The sequence below is a fragment of the Moschus berezovskii genome, chromosome Y (assembly GCF_049115385.1).
Source record: "Moschus berezovskii isolate FMDL1 chromosome Y, NW_MosBer_1.0, whole genome shotgun sequence".
NCBI lineage: Eukaryota > Metazoa > Chordata > Mammalia > Artiodactyla > Moschidae > Moschus > Moschus berezovskii.
The window spans coordinates 578237-604986 of NC_142489.1; the positions used below are offsets into that span (position 1 = coordinate 578237).

Here is a 26750-nt window from a genome sequence, read left to right on the forward strand (position 1 = left end):
TAGCCCGGGTAAACCGCACTTGCCGGGCTTGTTTGGGTCCCAGGAGGCAAGAAGGGACGCACCGCTGCCGGGCTGCGCCCGGACGAAATAAAGGGAGGGCGGCAGCGGCCAATCAGCAGTCAGCGCGTGCGGCCGCGCGCCTCGCGCCCCGCGTACGTGCGGCGGCCGGCTCCGCCCCCGTGGGCGGGGCCTGGGAAAGCCGCGGGCGACCGGCCGCGGCCAGGGAGCTGGTGCTGCTGCGGCTGCTGCAGCAGCGGCGCCGAGGCGGAGGCGGAGGCCGGGGTGCGCGCTTGGCGAACGTGCCCAATCCGCGCGGCTCAGCTGCACCGGTGCCTGCGGCCGCCTGAGCGTCTCGGCCGGTCTCTGCGCTGCCGGGGCGAGGATGCGGCTGTTCCGGTGGCTGCTGAAGCAGGCGGTGCCCAAGCAGATTGAGCGCTACTCGCGCTTCTCGCCATCGCCGCTCTCCATCAAGCAGTTCCTGGACTTCGGTAAGTGCGGGGCCACGGTCCGCACGACCCCAGGGTGCGGAGACGCTACCTTCCGGGCCCGCCGCAGCGGGGCTCCGCGGCCTCCGGGCAAAGTCCGTGGGAACCGCGGGCGGGGGTCTGGGGCCTCTCTCAGAGGCTCGGATTTGGGGGCACGGAGGGTGTGTGCCTGGCACCCGCACACCCGCCGGGGGCTCACCCCGAGACACTGAAACAGCGTCTGAGGAGCATCAACCCCAGCGGCGGGACTTCCCAAACCTGCCGTCGTTAGCTTCCAGTCTGCTTGACACAGACCTCCGGGCCGTTAAAACTTCGGAGCGAAATATGGGTGGCCTTTCAAGGGTTTTATGTTTAGGTAGTTGGGTGTTTTTGTGTGTGTGTGTTGGGTAAGACCTGTTTAGAAACACCTTGCGGTCGAATAAATTATGCAATGACATTTCGTTCCTTTTCTGCTCTAAGGTGCTTTTAGGCACCACCTAAGGTGGTCGGAGCGGCCGGACTCGAACTGCTGGCTTGGTGGTGGTCTGTTAAAAGCAGTTGGAGGCCTGGGCTGCGAATGCCTTAGATGCTGGGGAAGAACGGACGTTCTTCTGGGCTCCTGGCGCCAGAGCAGGGTCGGGTGCCACACCTTTCGTCGTGCCTCTGCTGCGTCCCCTCGCTTATCACCTGTGCGGTGGGCTGGTGGGCAGCTTCCGCGAAGTGAGGTGCGAGCACAGAAGACCCGGCCCCCAACCTGCCTGAGGCCTAGCTGAGATGGGAATAGAGTCCACGACGTTCTGTTAAAACTGGACCGTGTTTCCCCAGAGTGGTGCCGGTGCAAGCACGTAGGGAATATTCATAATCGCTGAATGCGGGGCAGCTGGTTGTGAAACGCGTGAAAGTGATAAAACCGAAGTGCGCAGCCAGGTATGGAGTCGGAGCACGGCCTCCTGGAAGGAAAAGAAAATTGAGCAGCAGAGATGTTCTAAGTTCTCAAGGGAAAATAATGGGGCAGCTGATCGTTTAATGAATCTTAAGTAAATGTCAAGAGATGATGTCAGGTGGGCATGAAAACCCAAGTGCAGAGTAGGTAGCACATTCGGGGAGAGCTAGAGCACCATGTGATATTGTCCACAGTTGGGATAGGCCGAGCGGAATTGGTTAGTTGAGACCAAATTAAATGTTAAGAAACCAGTTTGCCAGCAAATGATGAGGGAAATCAGAATTCGGTGATAGGTGGATCTTTGCATCTTAAACTTCTCTCCCAGAAGCTTTTCATTAGTTTTACTTTACCATCTCTGTCACTTGTGAGAAGTTTAGAGGTTTTAGGCAGAGCCCTGGCCCCCTTCAAAGTTTAAAAAGAAAATGTCTCTATTGCTATAAATAGCATGTTTCCATCCCTAATGTGTGGTTCAGAGAGAGTCTGAAGTTATCCACTTTTCAGTGGGGTAAACTGAGATAGGTTAATTAACAGTAAAAGACATAAAAAGAATCCAGAGACTCCTAGTTCCCTCCTTCCACTCTCCCAAGTTGAAGTGATAGCCCTGGTAGCTTGGCGACATTTTGGTTGATTTATTTCTGTAGCGGCTCCTATCTACCACATTAATAGGTGTTCTGGCAAAGATGTTCTTTGAGGAGGAAAACCACAGTGGGGGATAGTGTTATCGTGGAAAACCCATGGGACCATTATCTGGAAAGAAATGTTCTAATTCTTGCTGTGCCACTGACTCAAGAGCCTGGCCTTGACTGAGGGACTGAACTCACTGGAGTTCATTTTCCTCCTCAAGAACACATGTGGGTTGTATAAGGTCATCTCTAAAGCACAGCTCCAAAACTGTGTGATCCTAATTTCAAAGGAAGAGGGATGAGCTTTTTACAGAGAAATTACCAAATCTTCGGATAGGTATTTCCCATATAAAGCTTCTGACCTATTTGGGGAGTAGTGGAGGGGTACTCTAATCTCGGATAATGAAAGAAGCCTACTAACTGAAGTCTTTTCCTTATAAGGAAGCTCACAGAAGTGCTCTATATATAAAATTGTGGTGGAATTTGCTAGAAACTCAGGCCTCCTTTGTAATGCCCAGAGATGAATCAGGTGGCAGGCAGCCTATCTTTAATGACAACAGCAGACAGTTGTCACACAAAGAGGCCATTTCAGCTTCTACCATTCTCTTGGTTCTTCCAGCTCTGGAAAGCAGTCTGATTTTGGCTAGTGATGTGGGAGTTTGAGAATTTAGAAGGGGTGTGGGGGTATTTTTAAGGAGAGAAGGTATAAGAGTTAAGAGGTTTTTATGGCCCAGAGTGATTGGAGCTCATGGCAGGGGAGGGCCACCTCAAATGCTAAAAGGCCCCAGGTGGGGAGCAGTCAGCTTGGGGTGGAGGGACTGTGGCAACCTCCCTGCCCCCTCCCCATGAGTGCTGGCTCCAGAAAGGGGAGCTGATTAGCACCGATTCTTTATATTTTAAAAGACACAGGGCTCAAATAGAACAGATGCTGGACCATGTTGAGCCACAGGCTGCCACTTGGTGATCTTCGTGACTTTCCCCCTGGCTGCTTTACAAATGGGACCCGAGTTTTTGACTAGGATACCTGGACAGGGACTGGAGAGAGGGTATACTCGAAATTTCACGTTTACAGTATTTGTGACAACCACATCGACAAATTGTGGTTTCTGTGGGCACAGAAATAGCTTTATTATGTGAATATATCCACACTAGTAAATGAGATGATCTTCCTTGTTTAAGAAGGAAGGCTAAAACTGCATGTTACTGCAGAAGCACTGATTTTATTTGAAAGGAGGATTCCTCAGTCTCAGCGCTTTTGACATTTTTAGGGGTGGGGCAGGTGTGGGCTCTGTCCTGTGCGCTGTGGGCCTCCCGGGCCTCTACCCACTGGATCCAGTAGCACCCACCACTCCCTTCACCCTTGAGTTGTGTCAGCCAACATGTTTCCAGACAGCACCATGTCCTGAGGGGAGCAAAATAAATCACCCTCTGTTGAAGACCACAGCTATATAAAGCATTTAGAGGCATGGTTTTCATGCCTGGGCCCTATCCCCCAAACTTTACTATAAATGTTTTGGGGGGTGGGGTATAGAGCATTGGTATTTTGGGTGGTTCTTAGCATCACCAGGGTTGAGAACCACCAGTTAAGATGATCTTCTGGATCTGGAGTTGTCCTCCTTTCATCTGTGGGTCTTATTTCTCTATGCCTTTTGAGCTCAATCTTTACTTAAAACATGGCCTTTCACACAGTTAGCAACTGTCACAAGAATAGCAGGTGTTCTAAGTGGATTATGAGTTTATAATTGCAATAGTGCAATTCCAAAGGGTGCGATTAAAAAAAAAAACAAAGGTTCTTTTTGGTCTGAGATTATAGTTACATGGTTCCAGATTCAGAAGGTACAAAACAACATAGCAAAGTCAGCTTCCAACTTTCGTCCGCTTGCCTCCCCGTTTTAACATAACTGGCAACTCATGATACTTTTGTCTATACCTTGCTTTTTACACTTGATTCCTCAGACAATTTTCCATATCTGTAACTTCAGAACTTCCTTTTTCTTTTTATGACATCTGAGTTTGTATGATGTACTATATTCATTAGCCAGCTCCCCGTTGATGGCTAGCAAGTTGTTTCCAGTCTTTGCTATGACAACCCGTGCTACAGTGAATCATATTTCATGCATGTGTGAGTATTTGTATGGGACAGATTCCTGAGAATGGGACTTCTCCATCAAAGGCTATGTGCTTTTGAAATTTGGGTCTCTGGGTCTCCCGCATTGCAGGCAGACTCTTTACCGTCTGAGCCACCAGGGAAGCCCTGAAGTTTGGATACATATTGTTAAATTACCTTCCATATCAAGGTTGTCTGTTTATCCTCTCCCTGGAAGTTTCTGTGAGTACCTGTCTTCCTACAGTTCTACCACATGGTTGTCAAACTTTTGATAAGTGAGGAAGGGTATCTCAATAAAATTATTTTCTATTCAAGTAAAGAAAAATTTTAAATTGAAGAGTAGTTGATTTATAAGATTAGTTTCAGGTGTACAGCATAATGATTCAGTATTTTTATCGAGTAAAACATTAGCTTTTTATTACAGAAAATTTAAAGCATACAAAGAACTAGAGAGAATAGTATGATGAATTTCTGGGTTCATTATATTGATCTCCATGTGCTGTCTAGCTCTGGGTGTTGTGTGTATGTTCAGTCTATTAGATTTTCTTGTCAGTGTCATGCTTGTTTCAGGAGAAATTGTTTTTCTGCCCTAAGATCATAGTTTATCCTTTGAACTATCAGTTCTTTAAGATTTGGTAGAATCCACCTACAGAACCTTTTAAACGTAGTGTGTCTTGGGAACTATTGCTCTTTGACAGGTTTCTCTGGCCTGTGGTATTGATCTGTATAGATTTTATGTCTCTGCTAGAGTCCATTTTGATATATTTCTCTAGAAAATTATCCTAGTCATCAAGGTTTTAAAATCAGTTTGCATAGCTGAGATAGTAGTCTCTTAGTCTTAATTTTCTCTGTGGCTGTTCCCCTTTTATTCCTTCTATATTCTCCCCCCTCCCCTCTTTCTTGATGAGATTAGTTGTTGATTTATATGATTGGATTCAGTTCTTAGCTTTATGACTTTTGTTTTCTAGTTCATTAATGTCTACTTTGGCTTTATTAATCCCCCCTGATCTGCTCAGTGTTGTTATTTTTTTCTTTTTGAATGGGAAATTCATTTCTTTGTTATTTATTTCAGTATTTAAGGTGACAAGCATTCCTCTGAACACTGCTTTAGCAGCTGATATGTATAGTATTTGATCCTTTTTTCCCCCAGCTCTTCTTCATCTTCGTTTTATTCTTAAGTTAACTAAGAGTTATTAAATTTCCAGTGTAAATGTACCCTGTATTCTCATTTTGTTGATGTTTAGCTTTGTTGCGTTGTTATCAGAGAATGCTATTTGAATCATTATTTCTTTAATTTCTTGATGTTTGCTTTGTAGTCCAGTCAGGGCTCATTTCTTGTCGTTGTTCCTTGGGAAGCAAAAATTAGGTTGTGTTCTCTTCTCAGGTTACAGGGTCTGATATATCAAATCTGCTGTATTAATTATGTTGTTTGAATTTTCTATAACCTTTGTTTTTTTAATTTACTGGACCTGTCGTGGGCTAAGAGAGGTTTGAGTCTCCTAGTAATATGATTCTGTTTCTCCACACATTGCCTATGGTTTTTGCTTTGTGCCTGTTAATGTTACTTTTGCTGCATCGATATCCTTAACTGTCATTGCAAGATACACCCTTTAGGATACAGAGTGCTACCCTTTTACTAGTTCAGTGCTTTTGGGCCTTAAATATTCAACCTTATTTAACATTGAGATCTGGAGCCCTTTTTTCCTTGTTTTAATTTTCTTCTTGAACCTTTCTTAATTACTTTGTTTTAAATATTGTCCTGAAAATGTAAAGTTGGGTTTTGCTTTGTGAGCCAGACCTTTTCTTTATGTGGCTAAGTTTAACCAGTTTATATTTGTTGATATGACAGATCTATTATCTGTAATGATAAACATCTATAATTTCCTTTCACTTTCATCCTTGATTTTTATACCGTATTATATACATCTTGCTTTGGTTTTTTATGTTTCTTTTAGTAATTAGGTTTGAATTTTGGATTCCAGGGATTATCTTTTTATTTATTTCGACCTTTTTTTGTCCAGTTTTGTCATCACTAGCCACTTGAACCTGTTGAGCTCTTGAAATGTGGCTGATGTGACTGAAACTGGGAAACTGAGTGGATTTAAGTTTAAACTTGATTCCATTAATTGGAAAACTTTTAAGTATGTTTCAGTTCAGTTCAGTCGCTCAGTCGTGTCTGACTCTTTGTGACCCCATGAATCGCAGCACACCAGACCTCCCTGTCCATCACCAACTCCCGGAGTTTACCCAAACTCATGTCCATCGAGTCGGTGATGCCATTCAGCCATCTCATTCCCTGTCATCCCCTTCTCCTCCTGCCCTCAATCCCTCCCAGCATCAGAGTCTTTTCCAGTGAGTCAACTCTTCGCATGAGGTGGCCAAAGTATGTTTAGACCAGTTTAAAGTGAATCTACCTGAACTGTAAATTTGATGAAATCTAATTGTAGGCCAATTATTTCTGATAGAAATTTAGACTGTGAATTGAGATCTAAGTATAAGGTACTGGATGTCAAAGACAATATAAAAATAGTAAAATATCTCAGTATATTTTTATATTGATTCCATGTTGAAATGGTAATTTTGGGAGTATTTGCATTAAATAAAGCATCAAAAAATCTCACCTGTTTCTTTTTATGTGAAGTTTAAAATGACGTGTGGCTCACGTATTTCTATTGGACAATGAGGCTTCAGACTGTATGTATTAATTCCTTATTAAGAGTAATAGAAATATTACATTTTAAAGTTCAGAATAAACATTTATTGATTTTATATGTCAGTACAACTTTTACTCTCTTTTCCCCCTATGAATCTGTTACTCTCAGGAATTTTGGACCAATTTACTGTCTTTGAATGGCAGTTCATGTTATGGTGGTTCTTTGTGATATTTGCAAAAGCCCGAGGTCTTCCTATTAAGTGGTTGTTATGAGTTAAAAGTTCTCTTAGTGATGTAAGAAAAGGAGAACCTGGACTGTGCAACGTAACTTAAAGGTAGAACCTTCTGAATCTCAAATGTGTTCATAGGAAATGATTCACATTTTCATCTGGACATGCTTTTCATCTTTCAGCTGTACCCTGTCCTCTTCTGGTTCCTTCATTAATCACTCTGATCCTCTTTTTACAGACCATCTGTTTTGTTTTCCAGTTCCTTTGCCCTTGTCTTTTGCACAGCCACACTTGTGTTAAAGATATTTGCTTCTGTTACTTGATTTTACTCTAAACTGTCTCTCTGTGGAGGGTGGGCATTCTTCTCTTCTCCGTAACCTCTCTCAGCCTCAGCTGTTTGCTTTCTACCCTGAGTGGGTGCTCTGTGAGTGGTGACTATTGACTCCATCTAAAGGTTATTAAACATCATGTCACTTTAATTTAGTCAGTGGTTATATAAGTGCAAACTTCTGTAAGGTCCCCACGTTTAAATATAGCATCTCTGAAATAAAGCCGCCAGGAGAGAGGTTGTCTGACAACTCTGCCTTTTCACGGAAAAGATTTCTACCATAATTAACACTGGTTCTGTGAACCTTGGAGCCTTTAGCTATTAGGAGGCAGCAGCCAGTTTCCCTGTTGGACGTTTTTTGACTTTCGAAAGCCCAGCTGCCTTCTCTTTTCCTTGAGAAGGTATTTTAAGGTTCCAGTGCCCACTGAGAAGTTGACTTTGCTTCCAAATGACTGCTCTTCGAAAAGCCTTGGGTTTGTAAAGTCATACTTCTTAAAGCCTGATTACTACTGGGGAGAAGATTGGATTTGTCTCTGGTTTTCTGTCAGCGGTCAGGCTATTCTGCTCTAAGGCGTTGCCAAGAATTCGACTCACCTGTTTAGAGACCAAAGCCAATGATTCAGAATTGAAAGGGGAAGAGAACAATTCCGTTTCGGGGACAGATATCTAATGTGTCTTAATGCATGTTGGTCAATATTTAAATTTAAAGGACGAATTGACCTTTTGGGCCCTAAAGATCTGATATGACTGGATTTCAGCATAACCTGGTTTATGAGACTGAGCACTTCAGGGGTAGTTCCGGCTCTGATTGTTGTCTTGGCAGTTAGGTATGCTTCCGAAATGGGGACAGGCCACAATACCGACCTATGGATGACTGAGTGGTTTCCTCCCATTAAACTTCGGGAAATTGATCAGGTTGTTGGCAAGATTTGGGAAACCTTGATCTTATTACTGGATGGAAGCAGAAAATACCACCATTTTTCCTTTTCATTCTGTGTGCGTTCTGTTACTGATATTTTACTTCCATGATTATCTGATTCCAGAATTGGGCAAATCCTTTTTTTTCCCTTGGAATGCTGTAGTCTTAAGGGCCAGCTATCTGTTTTTGTCTTACAGTTAATAGACTTCATTTTTAAGAGTAGTTTTAGGTTCACAGCAAAATGGGCAGAAAGTAGAGGGAACTCCCATACGCATCTCCACAAATAAAATGTCCTCCATCAACATCCTGCACCAGTGTGGGCTGTTCGTTGCAACTGATGAACCACCACTGATCCATCATTATCCCCCAAAGTCCATAGTTTCCATTAGGGTTTGGTCTTTATGTTGTACATGCTCTAGGTTTTGGCAACACCTATTTTTGTAAATAAAGCTTTATTGGATCACAGCCATGTCCATTCATTACATAGCATATGTGGCTTCTGAACCTCTGCAGCAGCACAGTTGAGTAGTTGCCATGAAGACTGTTTGGCCCACAAAGCCAAACTGTTTACCTTCTGGCCCTTTACAGAAAGTTTGCAACCTCTAAGATAGTTTGGCTCCCTGTTAAGGAAGTGTGCTGTGATTGCTCTTGTTTTGCATTTAAATGATAAAGCTCCGTTTGCCCCGCTTGCTGCTGCTACTGCTGCTGCTAAGTCGCTTCAGTCGTATCTATGGGGGCTGCGACCCCATAGACGGCAGCCCACCAGGATCCCCAATCCCTGGGATTCTCCAAGCAACAACACTGGAGTGGGTTGCCATTGCCTTCTCCAATGCCTAAAAGTGAAAGTGAAGTCGCTCAATCATGTCTGACTCTTAGCGACCCTATGGACCGCAGCCTACCAGGCTCCTCCATCCATGGGATTTTCCAGGCAAGAGCCTGGAGTTGGGTGCCATTGCCTTCTCCGCCCTGCTTGCTAGTAACAGTCAAACTTGGCTATCTGGAGGGTGACTTTTGGGATAGCTAAGGTTCGTCCAGGTGATTGGTGGCTTAGCTCTAGGATCTGTGTCCCTGTGTAGAATTACCACTTGAAAGACTTAGAGGGATTGTACAGCTTCAATCTATAGGGCTGTCCCCAGAGTTGAAGTGTACCAGTTTTTCCACAGCCCTTCCCAGATGAGGTTTTATGGCTTTGTGTAATAGGTAACGTAGAAGCTAAAAGTTTTATTTTTTTTCCCTTGTGGGTTTATTCTGTTCATCTTGATGTGTGTAGCGTGCCCTTGACTTTATTTACCGGGCTCTGGTTCAGTTCAGTCGCTCAGTTGTGGCCGACTCTCTGCGACCCCATGGACTGCAGCACGCCAGGCCTCCATGTCCATCACCAACTCCCATAGTTTACTCAAACTCATGTCCATCGAGTCAGTGATGCCATCCAGTCATCTCATCCTCTGTCGTCCCCTTCTCCTGCCTTCAATCTTTCCCAGCATCCGGGTCTTTTCACATGAGTCAGTTCTTCTCATGAGGTGGCCAAAGTATTGGAGTTTCAGCTTTAGCATCAGTCCTTCCACTGAATATTCAAGACTGATTTCCTTTAGGATGGACTGGTTGGATCTCCTTGCAGTCCAAGGGACTCTCAAGAGTCTCCTCCAGCACCACAGTTCAAACGCATCAGTTCTTTGGCACTCAGCTTTCTTCACAGTCCAACTCTCGCATCCATACATGGCTCCTGGAAAAACCATAGCCTTGACTAGGTGGACCTTTGTTTTTCTGAGTGATGTCTCTGTTTGTTAGTATGCTGTCTAGGTTGGTCATAGCTTTTCTTCCAAGGAGCAAGCGTCTTTTAACTTCATGGCTGCAGTCACCATCTGCAGTGATTTTGGAGCCCAGAAAAATCCAGTCTGTCTGGGCTCTGGAGTTGTAATCATTTGTGTGGACTCCCTCTGTCTATTTCGCACAGTGAGCTATTGTGCTGTGTAACTATTGTTTCCTGTTGCGCTCTCTTCTTTAGTAAAGTCATTATCAAAGTATACAATTAAAGGCTTGTGAGAAGAATATCGTCTGTAATTCTTTATCCATTTTTTGTGCCATAGGCTTACAGCTTTTGCCCATCTATTTACGTATGTTGACAGTGAATATGTTTCCTTTTTATTTAGTGCACAGTCTGAGTTTTAATATACTCAGTCATTTACAATGCTTTTATCATGGTCAGATTTATCACCTAGAGTAGTATGTAAATTGTTACTAAATCCCTCTGGAACTCATTGCCATCTCTGCTAGGATGTTTGCAGTCAGCTGTCTTACTCAGTTCTGCTGTTCATTTGCACAGCAGCAATGATCAAGACCCTATATCTTTCTCTCTTGCTGTTTTGTCACAGAGTAGAATATTTATAAACTCTCTCCAAAAGGAGAGCTTGCTGATTTCAGCTAAATATCATATGCTAACTTTTGCCTTGTAATTTCTGGTAAAATTTGGTGATGGCAGCTCCTTGTCTATTATCTGAGATTCTTGCTGTTCTTGCCCACTTAATTCTCATTGGTAAATTAGCTAACTTAGAGAAAATGTGCTAAGGGAACTGTGAATGGGTACCTGGCATTCATTGAAGCTAGCCTGCAAGCATCTTCAGGGAGCCCATTTCACCATATTTGTGGCAGAGCTGGGTTTGATTTCCTTCATATTCCTTGAGGATACCTCCTTTCCCAGTCAGTGTCTCATCCCGTTGGAGATGATTCTTTCTGCTATAATAAATAGCACAAAAACTACAGCAAACTGTTTGTCATTTATTACACAGGTCAATGTTTATATTCCGTGTGATTGAATATTTGGGGTTCTAACTCAGTAGATTATTTCCCTGAGCATCACCCAAGCAGTTGGGACTTTTTCATTTTTAGACTTGACCTCTGATTCCACTCCATCACTTGAGTCGTGCCAGTGTTTCTTTCTTACTAGGGCATGGAGGTCAGTGTAGAATAGTTGTCACTCTTGGGAATAAATCGCTATGTATCTCTTTTAACATTTTCTCAAGGCATGAAGTTAAGTATCCCAAGTGCTGTGTAACATACTCATCTTTTCCCAGCGAATTACTACATTTTCGTTGACCAGAGCAGACTCAGGGTTTACCCGATCCTACCTTGGATCTGTCCTAGAAGAATACAGTGTTTTGTTTCTTCAAGTTTGGTAGCAAATACTCCTTAATATGTGACTGTGCGCTTCATATAAATTTGGTTAATTTTTTCTCTTGCTTCTGAGATAAAGTAAAAAGCATTAAGCAGAAAGTTTTGCTATATTAACATTCCTGTATTGATCCTGTCATGTACTCCAGTGTGGTCAGTTTCCTAGGAGGCTGAAACAAAACTCAGACAGGAAAATACAGACTGAAAATAGATGGGTCAGTGAAAAAGTTTGGGATGCTCAGCCACTTTCTTAGCCTGAGGAGGTCTTTGGTTTATCCCGCTGTTGAATTTTCTGTGACTAGGGCTTCCCTGGAGAAGGAAATGGCAACCCACTCCAGTGTTCTTGCCTGGAGAATCCCAGGGACGGGGGAGCCTGGTGGGCTGCCGTCTATGGGGTCGCACAGAGTCGGACACGACTGAAGCGACTTGGCAGCAGCAGGGCTTCCCTGGTGGCTCAGAGGTTAACGCGTCTGCCTCCAAGGCGGGAGACCTGGGTTCGATCCCTGGGTCGGGAAGATCCCCTGGAGAAGGAAATGGTAACCCACTCCAGTATTCTTGCCTGGAGAATCCCATGGATGGAGAAGCCTGGTAGGCTACAGTCCACGGGGTCGCAAAGAGTCAGACACGACTGAGCGACTGAACAGAACAGAACAGATGCTGGTCAGTGAATCTCGGCCCTGAGCGCTCCTGAGAATTATCTGGGGAACTCCTAAAAACCAGTGTCATCTGCCCGCCCCCCACTCCACCACCAAAAAAACCCCATAGACGCCAATTAAATCAGTCTCTGAGAGTAGGGTCTAGGTGCTTTTATTTTTTACTTACTGGTGACTATAATGTGCTTCCACTGTTAAGAACTGTGTTAGATCTGTTAAAATTTTTGCCCAAAAGCTCTGAAACACTAAGCGATAGTCTTTGAGATGCTGAAGGTTGACACTTAAGATGTTTAGGAGTCCATCAGCTTTTTTTTTTTTTTTTTTGACCGTGCCATGCGACTTGTGGGATCTTCGTTCCCGGGCATTGAACCTGGGCCCTGGCAGTGAAAGCACCGAGTCCTAACCATCGAACCACCAGGGAATTCCCAGGAGTCCATCAGCATTTGTCAGAATTCCTGGGTTCAGAATGAAGTGGAAACTGAGAAACGTTGCGGAATCATTGAGGCATAGTTGCTGCCTTTGAAGGGCTTCTAAATAAATGAGGAGTTGGGACAAATACGTCAGTATATATCAGCTAGCCAGAATGTTTGCATCCCATGATTTTGTGGCATACTTTCTCTACCTCTCCTTGGAGGTTTGTGTAATAGAGGTGGTTTCTGGGTATATATGAAGTGTTAACCCAAGTGTCCTGTTTTGTTTTTTTAAAGATTATTTCATTTTTTGACCTTGGCGGGTCTTTGTTGCTTTGCGTAGGCTTTTCTCTAGTTGTGGGGTCAACTCTTTGTTGTGTGTGTGGGCTTCTCATTGCAGTGGCTTCTCTTGTTGTGGTGCACAGGCTCTAGGTGCATGGGATTCAGTAGTTGTGGCTCCTGGGCTCTAGAGTGCAGGCTCAGTAGATGTGGTGCACAGTCTTAGCTGCTCTGTGGCATGTGGGATCTTCCCGGACCAGGGATTGAACCAGTATCCCTTGCATTGCAAGGTGGATTCTTAACCACTGGACCACCAGGGAAGCCCCTAACCCAATTGTCCTTTATCCAAAGCATCGTTGGAGGCTTTGTTTCTTTGTGTTTGTTTTGTGTGTGTGTGTGTGTGTGTGTGTGTGTGTAAAACAAATGTAAATATATGCATGTACTCTTTTTCTTGATTTCTAGCTCCTTTTCTTGGCTACTCACTCCTAGCAATGCTCCCTCCAGAGTTATCCCAGATTGTACATTAGGCAAGGTTGGTGCAGGATAAATAATTGTAAGGTGTATAAATGAAAATCTTATCCCCATAGGTTGATTCAGTGGGCGCTTGAGCTTAGAGATCACCCGTCCAACCTCCCCAGTTTTACACACAAGAAAGGAGGCGCACCAAGTAGTGAAGAGCCTGCCCACAGCACCAGCTACTTGTCGACGTAACATCCTGGCTGCCTTTTCCAGAGGGAGCCAGAAATGATTCTTTCTAGGAGGCGAAGGGAACTTGCCTTTGTGTACCGCTTTTGACCAGACACAGCAGTAGACAGATGGAGCTACAGTTCCATCCAGGTGAAACAGGTGTTTTCCTCTCTTGAATGAGGACGTTTAAGCGTAGGTGATTTAAGTATCTTACCTAAGCAAAATTAGGAGTGAAACCACAGTTAAAATTCAGGTAGATTGAGCTTTTAAATGTACGCTTTTTTCCTTTCAATATAACATACCATTTTTTCCTACCTAATGTACTGTTACCCCAGTGCAATTCTTTCTAGCAAACAGTTTCTATTAGTAATGCTGGGGGTTTGTCTCAATTTGTTCTGTTAAACAATCAGGAAATTGCATAATCTCATGTTTGTCTAGTGTTATCACTTTGGAGCCATCAGATTGCTACCTCCTTCACTTACTTACACTTCATTTACTTTATTTACTTATTCGAAGGACCCACCCTTGTTAGTGTGCCTGTTGTCTGTCTCTGGAAATACCATAACTGGTCTATGTGGACTTGTACTCAAAGTTTGATTTCCATTGCCTCCCATCTGTGTGAGCTTGGACAAATCACTTAATCCCACTACATACACTTCAGTGTCCTTTTCTACAAAATGGAAATCATAGCATTGAACCACAGGCTTGTTGTACCCATGACCTTGAAAAAATGCCACACAGTGCATGGCACATGGTTGGTGCTCAGTAGATATTCACTATGCTTTTGTTGTGGGAAGTTAGTGACACAGTGTTTCCTGGATGAAACCAGCTTCCTGCAAAGGGAGCTCTTAACCTCGAATGTTAATTATCTTCAAGTTTGTTGGCTGAAGGTCCCAGCTCTGTAAACTAATCATTTTCCAAGAAACATGGTGCTTTTATTGTGACTGGCTTTGAAGCTTCTTCATTCACTGTAATGGTTAACTTAAGGTTTTGCCTCAGTTAACCTCGACGATGAGTACATTGTGACCTTGACTTAACTGTTTCTGCTTCCATGACAACAAGACATTCTGTTAACTCACCATCCACCGTTAGGACTAGATCCTAACCCCGCCCCCCCCCCCCCCCCGCTTCTGGAATTAAAATGACGTGAATCTGGATGGTGATTTTGGCTATGATTGTTGCTCACATGCTCCAGCCACTCTGTTTGTGAAGTCATTCTCAAAATATCCCTCTGGCCCAACACACCATACTGCCACTTTATTTTCACCTTCCTGTCTACCTTCTGGCTCTTCTTCCCCTAACTATGAAGGTTGGAATACTCCCAAGCAGGTATATAGAATGAAGTAGTCTATCTAGTAAAGGAATTTACCATTACCAGCAAATGTTATCTTGAACCCCTGAATTTTATTTGCTATTGTAAGTTTATACTGAAACTTACTAGGTCTTTTAATTTTCAGTGCTCATCAGGAAACACCTGCAATGTGCCAGGTATTATGCCGAGGAGTCCTGAGATCCATGGGACATAGAACTGAGTGACGAGGGCTGATGGGAGAGGGGTTGCCCAAGCCAAAGGCAGAAATTATGGCCCTGTGGTGAAATGTACTTATAATTTAGGTTGACCTTATGAAGTAGAGAGGGGCAGGTTTCTCACTAATCTATTAGTGTGTGTGTGTGTACTCAGTCTGTCATGTCCAACTCTTTGTGTCCCCATGGATTGTAGCCCATCAGGCTCCTCTGTCCATGGAATTCTCCAGGCAAGAATACTGGAGTGGGTTGCCATTCCCTTCTCCAGGGGAATCTTCCTGAACCTGGGATCAAACCTGCATCTCTTGCAGTGGCAGGTAGATTCTTTACCACTGAGCCACCTGGGAAGTTCAAGGACACGTGTATTTTAAGAGCCAACAAACACGATCTCTAAAGAGAGAGGATCAAGGTGCTAGTTGATGTCACTCACTTTCCCTCAGCTAAACACAGATCTCCTTCAGGGAAGGATCCAGTAACTCTCACCTACCTTAATTGAGAACCTCATCACAATCACCCTGCACCCTCTTGCCTTACAAGAGCATCAAAAACATTACATGAAGGTAGCATGGGCCTCAGACCCTATTAGGAAGATCTGCATAGAGTAGCATGTTCTATTTTTTTTTTAAGTAGAATGACTTTAATTATAGAAAGACCTTTTTCAGACGACTGCTTTTTTCCTTAAAAACTTTTTTTCATTTTTAAATTGAAGTATAGTTGATTTACAATGTTGTGTTAATTCCTGCTGTACAGAAAAGTGATTCAATTATATACACACACACACACACATTTTTCATATTCTTTTCCACTGTGGTTTATCACAGGACATTGAATGTAGTTCCCTAAGCTACACAGTAGGATCTTGTTGTTTGCACAAGTGCTCAGTCATGTCCAACTTTTTGCTACCCCATGGACTGTAGTCTGCCAGGCTCCTCCATAGAGGACAGACTGTAGTCTGTCCATAGAATTTTCCAGGCAAGAATACTGGCGTGGGTTGCCATTTCCTTCTTCCAGGGGATTTTCTGAACCCAGGGATCAAACCCACATCTCCTGTGTTGGCAGGTGGATTCTTCACCACTATGCCACCTGGACAGCCTCCGTTCTATGTATAAGAGGTTGTGTCTGCTAACCCCAACCTCTCACTTCATCCCTTCCCCAACCCCATCCCCCTTGGTAAACACAAATCTGTTGTCTATGTGAGTCTGTTTCTGCTTCATAGATGGGTTAATTTGTGTCATATTTCAGATTCCACTTATAAGTCATATCAGATGGTATTTATCTTTCTGATTTATTTCACTTGGTATGATAATCTCTAGTTGCATTCATGTTGCTGCAAATGTCATTATTTCATTCTTTTATGGCTGAGTAGCATTCCATTGTATATGTGTATTGCATCTTAGTTATCCATTCATAGTTCATTGGACATTTAGGTTGTTTCCATGTCTTGGCTATTGTGAACCGTGCTACTATGAACATAGGGATTCATGTATCTTTTTGATTTATAGTTTTGTTTGGATATATGCCCAGGAGTAGGATTGCTAGATCATATGGTAATTTTATTTTTTAGTTTTCTAAGGAATCTCCACACTATTTTCCATCATGGCTGCACCAACTTATATGGCCACCAACAGTGTAGAAGGGTTCCTTTTTCTCCACATTCTCTCCAGCATTTGTTATTTGTAGACTTTTTATTTTTTATTTTTTTTTTGAACAGAGGAAAATTTATGCGTCGAACCTGGACTGGTCACTTATGATAATATACATGCTACAATTCCATTCTCTCCAATCATTCCACCTTCACCCTCTCCCACTGAGTCCCAAAGACTGTTCTAAATGCCTATGTCTCTTTTGCAGTCTCTTATACAGGGTTCAGGTTACCATTTTTCTAAATTCCATATATATGCGTTAATATACGGTATTGATGTTCTTCTTTCTGGCTTACTTCACTCTGTATAATTGGCTCCAATTTCATCCACCTCATTAAAACTGATTCAAATGCATTCTTTTTGATGGCTGAGAAATACTCCATTGTGTATATGTACCAAAGCTTTCTTATCCATTCATCTGCAGATGGACATCTAGGTTGCTTCCATGTCCTGGCTATTATAAACAGTGCTGCAATGAACATTGGAGTACATGTGTCTCTTTCAATTCTGGTTTCCTTGGTGTGTATGCCCAGGAGTGCGATAGCTGGAACATATGGCAGTTCTATTTCCAGTTTTCTGAGGAATCTCCACACTGTTCTCCATAGTGGCTGTACTAGTTTGCATTCCCACCAACAGTGTAAGAGGGTTCCCTTCTCTCCACACCCTCTCCAGCACTTATTGCATGTAGACTTTTGGATAGCAGCCATTCTGACTGGTGTGAAATGGTATCTCATTGTGGTTTTGATTTGCATTTCTCTGATGATGAGGGATGTTGAGCATTTTTTCATGTGTTTATTAGCCATCTTTATGTCTTCTTTGGAGAAATGTCTGTTTAGTTCTTTGGCCCATTTTTTGATTGGGTCACTTAGTTTTCTGGAATTAAGCTGCAGGAGCTGCTTGTATAATTTGGAGATTAATCCTTTATCAGTTGCTTCATTTGCTATTATTGTCTCCCATTCTGAAGGTTGTCTTCTCACCTTGCTTAGAGTTTCCTTTGCTGTGCAGAAGCTTTTGATTTTAATTAGGTCCCATTTGTTTATTTTTGCTTTTATTTCCAATATTCTGGGAGGTGGGTCTTGGAGGATCCTGCTGTGATTTATGTCGGAGAGTGTTTTGCCTACGTTCTCCTCTAGGAGTTTTATAGTTTCTGGTCTTACATTTAGATCTTTAATCCATTTTGAGTTTATTTTGGTGTATGGTGTTAGGAAGTGTTCTAGTTTCATTCTTTTACAAGTGGCTGACCAGTTTTCCCAGCACCACTTGTTAAAGAGACTGTCTTTTCTCCATTTTATATTCTTGCCTCCTTTGTCAAAGATAAGGTGTCCATAGGAGCGTGGGTTTATCTCTGGGCTTTCTATTTTGTTCCATTGATCTATATTTCTGTCTTTATGCCAGTACCATACTGTCTTGATGACTGTGGCTTTGTAATAGAGCCTGAAGTCCGGCAGGTTAATTCCCCCAGTTCCATTCTTCTTCCTCAAGATTGCTTTGGCTATTCGAGGTTTTTTGTAGACTTTTTAATGATGGCCATTCTGATCCGTGTGAGGTGGTACCTTATTGTAGTTTTGATTTGCATTTTTCTAATAATTAACGATATTGAGCATCTTTTCATGTGTCTGTTGGCCATCTGTATGTCTTCTTTGGAGAAATGTCTGTTTCAGTCTTCTGCCTATTCTTGGATAGGGTTGTTTGCTTCTTGGTGTTGAGTTTTAAAAACTCCTTTTAATGACTGTGTATTTCCCTATGTAAATATGCAATATTATAATTTGTTTGACTATTCCCTTATTGTTGGATAATTAGGTTATTCACAGTGTCTCTCCCAAACCTTTTATTTCAAAAAATTTCAGACCTTACAAAAAACAATACAGTTAACACCCATGTCTAGCACCTAGATTCATTGACCACTTTATACACATTTGCTTTTCAATCTCTTTACCCTTCTGTCCATCCCTACTCCTATGTTCCTTCCCTCTCCATAAACACCTTTTTGGCCAAACCATTTTGATAGTAAGTTGCAGGTGTAATGACTACCTCTACATACTTATATATTAGGTTGGTGCCAAAGTAATTGTGGTTTTGCATTGTTGAACTTTGCCATTTGATATTGGAATGCATTCTTAAATAAATGTGGTTATGTTCTATATCATTGTAATGTTCATTTCTCGATTTGTTTTTTTGCTAATGACATTACTTGCTGTGTATTTTATATGTATTTTAGACTATGGAAGTGATGTTAGACAAAAAGCAAATTCAACCAGTTTTCTTTCTTTCTTTTTTTTTTTTAACATTTTATTGAGGTATAATTGACTTACAGTGTTTCAGGTGCACACCAAAGTGATTCAGTTATACATATACACATTTCCCTGGTGGCTCAGAGGTTAAAGCGTCTGCCTCCAATGCGGGAGACCCGGGTTCGATCCCTGGGTCGGGAAGATCCCCTGGAGAAGGAAACGGTAACCCACTCCAGTATTCCTGCCTGGAGAATCCCATGGATGGAGAAACCTGGTAGTCTACAGTCCACGGGGTCACAAAGAGTCGGACACGACTGAGCTACGGAACAGAGAGACGGATAGGTTATTAAAAGACATTGACTGTAGTTTCCTGTGCTATACAGTAAACCTTTATTGCTTGTTCGATCAATTTTTTTATTTGCGTTCAAAATGGGTCGTAAAGCAACAGAGATAACTTGCAACATCAACAATGCATTTGGATCAGAAACTGCTAATGAACATACAGTGCGGTGGTGGTTCAAGAAGTTTTGCAAAGGAGATGAGAGCCTTGAAGATGAGGAGCGTAGTGACAACTTCCAATTGAGAGCCATCACTGAAGCTGATCCTCTTACAACTATGTGAGAAGTTGCCAAAGAACTCAACATCGACCATTCTACGGTTGTTTGATATTTAAAGCAAATTGAAAAAGTGGAAAAGCTTGATAAGTAGGTGCCTTGTGCTGCTGCTGCTGCTAAGTCACTTCAGTCGTGTCCGACCCTGTGCGACCCCATAGACGGCAGCCCACCAGGCTCCCCCGTCCCTGGGATTCTCCAGGCAAGAACACTAGAGTGGATTGCCATTTCCTTCTCCAATGCATGAAAGTGAAAAGTGAAAGTGAAGTCACTCAGTAGTGTCCGACCCTCAGCGACCCCACGGACTGCAGCCCACCAGGCTCCTCTGTCCATAGGATTTTCCTGGCAAGAGTACTGGAGTGGGGTGCCATTGCCTTCTCCGGGGTGCCTCGTGAGCTGACCACAAATCAAAAATATTGTCGTTTTAAAGTATTGTCTTACCTTACTCTACACAACAGTGAACTATTTCTCAATCAGATTGTGACGTGTGATGAAAAGTGGATTTTCTACTACAACTGGCCATGACCAACTCAGTGGTTGTACCTAGAATAAGTGCTAAAGCACTTCCTAAAGCCAAACTTGCTCCTAAAAAAGGTCATGGGTCACTGATTAGTGGTCTGCTGCCAGTCTGATCCACTAGAGCTTTTTGAATCCTAGTGAAACCGTTATATTGGAGAAGTATGCTCAACAAATCAATGAGATGAAAGGGCCTAGTTCTTCTCCACAATAATGCCCATGTCGCACAATCAACACTTCAAAGGTTGAACAAATTGGGCTATGAAGTTTTGCCTCGTCTGCCATATTCACGTGACCACTCACCAACTGACTACCACTTCTTCAAGCATCTTGACAACTTTTTGCCGGGAAAATGCTTCCACAACCAGCAGGAGACAGAAAATGCACGGATTTTTATGCTACAGAAATAAACAAACTTATTTCTCATTGGCAAAAATGTGTTGATTGTAATGGTTCCTATTTTGATTAATAAAGGTGTGTTTGAGCCTAGTTATAATGATTTAAATTCACGATCCGAAATCGCAATTATGTTTGCACCAACCTAATATATCATAAGTATAAAAAGTGTTCTCCTAATATCCATGACACAGTGATCACACTTGGGGAATTTATCATTGATATTATAACGTAGTTGAATATTCACATTTTCCCTAATGGCTCATGGCTCCTATATTGGATAGCTGGGGTCTAGAACATACTCAGGAGGCTCTGTGACCTCCAGAGGGGCTCCTACCTCAGTAAGGCAGTACCGGGGATACAGGGCGGAAGTAACAGGTAGGGCTGGCTGAGTGAAAGCTGGAGAATGAACCAGAAGTCTGAGAAGTGACGGGTTACCTTCCAACCTGACCATGAGAACGTTAGTAGGCAGGCAGCTACCCTTAGGCAAAGTGAAGGGCAAAAAGAGGATTCTTCTCTAAAGATGCTGAATGAACTGTTTAAGGTGAATAAGGGAAACTGGTATGGTGTTAGGACCCCACCAAAAAGACCTATGTGATCCATGAGGCATTTGGGGTGCTCCCTTAGTCATTAGGCTGCCTCACTGAGCAAGCAAGGGCTACCTGCCATCTGAGGAGAGCCCACAGCAAGAGAAACTGAAATAAATGGCCAAAAACTGACTCCAAAGAAAGCAAATTCAGGTCGTGGAAGAGTGCTGTGAAGTGTAATTTGAGAAATAAGTCGTCTTCTACACCTGTTTATGAACATCTTAGAGGACAGATGACATTGTACAAAGATGGCCGTGACGATGCTATTCTATGATGTGCCCTTGCCAGCCTTTCACCAAGTGGGGGGCGGTCGGGAGAGGAGGCCTGGTCTCCTACCCCTGGAGCCTGGGCAAGCTATGGCTGCTTACACCATTCGAGTATGACAGAAGTGGACTAGCAGTGTGACTTCTGTGGCTGGGTCATAAAGCCCATGCAGCCTCTGCCTTTTGTATGGAAGTCATCCCAGAATCCAGCTAGCCTAAGGCCGCCATACTGTGAGGAGGAGGCCCTTGCAGAGGCCACCAGAAGGTGCTCCAGTGGTCAGTCTCAGTCTGCAAGTAGTCGGCTGAAGCCTTGTGAGTGGGAAGCCTTCAGATACTTTCAGCTCCCCACAGTCCAGTCACTCCCCCAATGTTTAAGTTTTCCCAGCTGAGGTTTCAGAGCAGCCTTACCTCCTGTGTCCTTTCTGAATTCCTGACCCACAGCATCTGTGAGCATAATAAAATAGACATTGGGCTGAGAGAAATGGTATGATAGCTGGCTTTTGTGTGGCTCAGATGGTAAAGAATCCGCCTGCAATGCAGGAGACCACGGTTCCATCCCTGGGTTGGGTAGATCCCCTGGAATAGGGAAAGGCTACCCACTCCAGTATTCTGGCCTGGAGAAGTTCATAGACTGTCTAGTCCATGGGGTTACAAAGAGTCGGACATTACTGAGCGACTTTCACTTTCACTTGACTGTTGTTGGGGCATTGAGTTTGGTAGGGAATGAGGTGTGTGTGAAATAACTGATCTTTGACTCTTTGGCTCTGAAGTTTCTGGCTTGCTGTTAGTAATAATAACCCAAATGGTCTGGCCTACAGTGGACTCAGCCTCAAGTTTGGTAGATCCCAAACCCACTACCTATCTTGATTTCTTGAAATTCAGGAGTATGTTTTCCCAAAGGAGAACTTAAACTTCCCAGGCAGTGAAATAGTACTTTTGGACATGGAGTAAAACTGACATTTTCAAAGTATGTGTGTGTGTGCTCAGTCAGGTGGTCCGACTCTTTGTGACCCCGTGGACTGTAGCCCGCCAAGCTCCTCTGTCCATGGAATGTTCCAGGCAAGAATTTCCTACTACAGGATATCTTCCCAATCCAGGGATCGAACCTGTGTCTTTGTGTTCCCTACATTTTCAGGTGGATTCTTTACCACTAGCGCCACTTGGGATGCCCAAAGTATAAATGAAACTAGAACGAGCGGGGAGGGATTCTTTTGAAGGATATTTACAATCATTTGGTAGCTCTCCACTGTTTCTTTGGAAAGACTGTTCAGTTAATCATTGCTTATAGTTCTGGTAAGTTCGAAAATAAATTACCTATCCCAAAATTCAGTGTTTTCAAAAGATTGAAATCTTATAAATACAACTGAAGAAAAACAAAAAAGATTCCCCTGAAGTATTATTTTGTCACTTATATTTTACCCATTTTAACATTGTTGTTGTTCAGTCACTAAGTTGTGTCTGAATCTTTGCAACCCCCATGAACTTAAGCGTGCCAGGCTTCCCTGTCCTTTGCTATCTCCCTGAGCTTCCTCAGGCTTATGTCCATTGAAGTCAGTGATGCCATCCAACCATCTCCTCCTCTGTTGCTCCCTTCTCCTGCCCTCAGTCTTTCCCAACATCAGGGTCTTTTCCAATGAGTCAGCTCTTCGAATCAGGTGGCCAAAGGATTGGAGCTTCAGCATCAGTCCTCTAATGAATATTCAGGGTTGATTTCCTTTAGGATTGACTGGTTTGATCTCCTTGCTGTCCATGGGCCTCTCAAGAGTCTTCTCCAGCACCACAGTTCAAAGGCAATTCTTTGGCGCTCAGCCTTCTTTATGGTCAAACTCTCACATCCATACATGACTACTGGAAAAACCATAGTTTTCACTAGACAGAACTTTGTCGGCAAAGTGATGTCTCTCATTTTTAATATGTTGTCAGGTTTGTCATTGCTTTTCTTCCAAGGAGCACGCGTCTTTTAATTTCATGGTTCCAGTCACCGTAGGCAATCATTTTGGAGCCCAAGAAAATGAAATCTGTCAGTGTTTACTTTCCTATTTGCCATGAAGTGATGGGACCGGATGCTATGATCTTAGTTTTTTGAATGCTGAGTTTTAAGTCAGCTTTTTCACTCTCCTCTTTCACCTTGAATGTGAAGTCAAGTGGGCCTTAGAAAGCATCACTACGAACAAAGCCTAGTGGAGGTGATGGAATTCCAGTTGAGCTACTTTAAATCCTAAAAGATGATGCTGTGAAAGTGCTGCACTCAATATGCCAGCAAATTTGGAAAACTCAGCAGTGGCCACAGGACTGGAAAAGGTCAATTTTCATTCCAATCCCAAAGAAAGGCAGTGCCAAAGAATGCTCAAACTACCGCACAATTGCACTCATCTCACACGCTAGTAAAGTCATGCTCAAAAATTCTCCAAGCCAGGCTTCAGCAATATGTGAACCGTGAACTTCCAGGTGTTCAAGCTGGTTTTAGAAAAGGCAGCGGAACCAGAGATTAAATTGCCAACATCCACTGGATCATGGAAAAAGCAAGAGAGTTCCAGAAAAACATCTACTTTTGCTTCATTGACTATGCCAAAGCCTTTGACTGTGTAGATCACAATAAACTGTGGAACATTCTGAAAGAGATGGGAATATCAGACCACCTGACCTGCCTCTTGAAAAACATATATGCAGGTCAGGAAGCAACAGTTAGAACTGGACATGGAACAACAGACTGGTTCCAAATAGGTAAAGGAGTACATCAAGGCTGTATATTGTCACCCTGCTTATTTAACTTATATGCAGAGTACATCATGAGAAACGCTGGGCTGGAAGAAGCACAGGCTGGAATCAAGATTGCTGGGAGAAATATCAATAACCTCAGATATGCACATGACACCACCCTTATGGCAGAAAGTGAAGAAGAACTAAAGAGCTTCTTGATGAAAGTGAAAGAGGAGAGTGAAAAAGCTGGCTTAAAGCTTAGCATTCAGAAAACTAAGATCATGGCATCCGGTCCCATCACTTCATGGGAAATAGATGGGGAAACAGTGTCAGACTTTATTTTTTTGGGCTCCAAAATCACTGCAGATGCTGATTGCAGCCATGAAATTAAAAGACGCTTACTTCTTGGAAGGAAAGTTATGACCAATCTAGATAGCATATTAAAAAGCAGAGACATTACTTTGCCAACAAAGGTCCATCTAGTCAGACCAGACCACTGTTTTTTCCAGTGGTCATGTATGGATGTGAGAGTTGGACTATGAAGAAAGCTGAGTGTCAAAGAAGTGATGCTTTTGAACTGTGGTGTTGGAGAAGACTCATGAGAGTCCCTTGGACTGCAAGGAAATCCAACCAGTCCATCCTAAAGGAGATCAGTCCTGGGTGTTCATTGGAAGGACTGATGTTGAAGCTGAAACTCCAATACTTTGGCCACCTGATGCGAAGAGCTGACTCATTAGAAAAGACCCTGCTGCTGGGAAAGATTGAGGGCAGGAGGAGAAGGGGACGACAGAGGATGAGATGGTTGGATGGCATCACCGACTCAATGGACATGAGTTCGGGTGAACTCCGGGAGTTGGTGATGGACAGGGAGGCCTGGCGTGCTACGGTTCATCAGGTCGCAAAGAGTCAGATATGACTGACTGAACTGAACTGAAGAGGCTCTTCAGTTCCTCTTTGCTTTCTGCCATTAATGTGGTATCATCTGCATATCTGATATTTTTAATATTTCTCTCAGCAGTATTGATTCCAGCTTGTGATTCATCCAGCCCAGTATTTCACATGATGTACTCTGCATGTAAGTTAAATAAGCAGTGACAATGTACAGCCTTGACATACTCCTTTTCCAATTTTGAACCAGTCTTTTGTTCCGTGTCTGGTTCTAACATGATTAGTGGTAAAAATGCATTATACACTCAAACATTTAATTGATATTTCCAAAAAGCAGCATTATCAGAATGAGTTGATCATTCTGTTGGATTTTGGTGCCTTGCCACTAATTTTTCTATTTTTGCCTTGCTTTTCCATTCTCTGATTCCCTTGCTTTGGTTCCCAAAACATCTCCCACCAAGTATTAAAGCTGAAAGTTGTGGCTAAAGATAGCCTTTAAGTAATCCTGACAGGAGACTACATTTTGGGGAAGCATGTGCTCAGCCCTATGCTTTTATTATCAGATCACTCCATTAACTAAAGAAATAGTAATTTTTTCCTACTTGCTGTAAATTGGTTGAAAGAGGATTAGAGATTCACCAGAAATATAGGCCATAGTGGACAGATAGACTAATCAATCAGAAGTCTCGCTCTCAGAAGGCTAGTCAAATGCTGCTTTCTTATTGGTGACCATCATTTATTGGTGACCATGTTAAATCAGAAGTCATTTATGGGAAAAAGTCATTTGTGTTTCTGTGTCTATTTATCCTGTGTTTTGGTGAATTGGAAAGCTCTTTGGAACCTTTCTAGACAGAGCAATCACATTTTTTTTGCTAATGTAGTAACTGTCTCCAACTTCTCAATGAAAGGATAAAGTATGAAAACCAAACAGAAAACAGGAGAGAATTAAAGGGTCAGCAAAAAAGAAGGAAAAATTGAAGAAATACACGAGTGTATTTAAGTTCATAAAATGAGAATTTTCCATGCCTCTCACCCAATGCTTCTTTTTCATTTTCTGAACTAATACTAGGGAAAGATTTAATCGGTAAGTTTGAATAAGATGAAGTCCATGGAGGAATGCAGAATAAAAATAGAAAATCAAAATTAAGGAATGTGGAGAAGCCAAGTAAGCAGGGAAAAAATGAAGTCAAATGACTGGGAAGGATAAGTGGAAAATACTCAGTATGCCGGAAGCCTTAGAAAAACACAACCCTTTTGAGAGGACATTCAATTAAAACCCAAAGTGTCTTTTTGGTAAATTAACTGAAAAAAAAAAAGGTTGAAACCCTTTGATTTAAAGTGAGTATTTAATATTAACACACAGGACAAAAAACTTTGAAGAGGAAAACCACGGAAAGGTTAAAAAAAATTGGGCATTCCATATATATTTTTAGGCTCACTAATTAACTAATGATAAAAGACACCCCCCTGTTTAAGCTGATGTATAATTAAGGTATCCAAGTACAAAGAATTCATCTCTGAAGCTAAAATTAGAATGTAGGAGGCAAAACCTGAGATTTTTGCAGGTACTCTTTAAAAAAAAACAACACAACGTCTGAAAGTATTCTCTATTCTTGGAGTAAATCATTGAGAAGCTTCCATAGGTGAGGCACTCCAATCAGTGCTGTGGGGGTGGGGGATGGGTATACCGACAAGTAAGATTTCTTTCGACACTAGTTTATGAAAGGCTGATCATCCAGGAAGGGTAGAATCAATGCTTCCTGAAATTTGGTTATTTCAGGCCATGCCCAGTAGTTAGTTGCCCTCTAGTTAGTGCAGAGTTGACCAACGCAAACCTCTAGGCTTTTGTTTAGGAAGAGAAGAAAAGTGAGTGGCAGGGACACAGAACATACTTTAATCCTTTTTAATCCTTTTTTAATTACGTAGA

At 42.6% G+C, this 26750-nt stretch overlaps 1 protein-coding gene across 2 annotated transcripts in view; it reads left to right on the top strand.

Annotated features, from left to right (window-relative positions):
- Window positions 1–230: 230 nt before the first annotated feature.
- The window catches only part of PDK3 (pyruvate dehydrogenase kinase 3), a 78887-nt gene continuing 52367 nt past the window's right edge, over window positions 231–26750 (top strand). Inside the window, exon 1 of one of the 2 annotated variants that reach the window (XM_055438488.2) lies at window positions 231–488. In XM_055438488.2, the coding sequence (XP_055294463.1) occupies window positions 383–488 (106 nt within the window). In that variant the 5' untranslated portion in view covers window positions 231–382. The remainder of the gene's footprint in view (window positions 489–26750) is intronic. The other variant, XM_055438487.2, reaches the window with a different exon arrangement.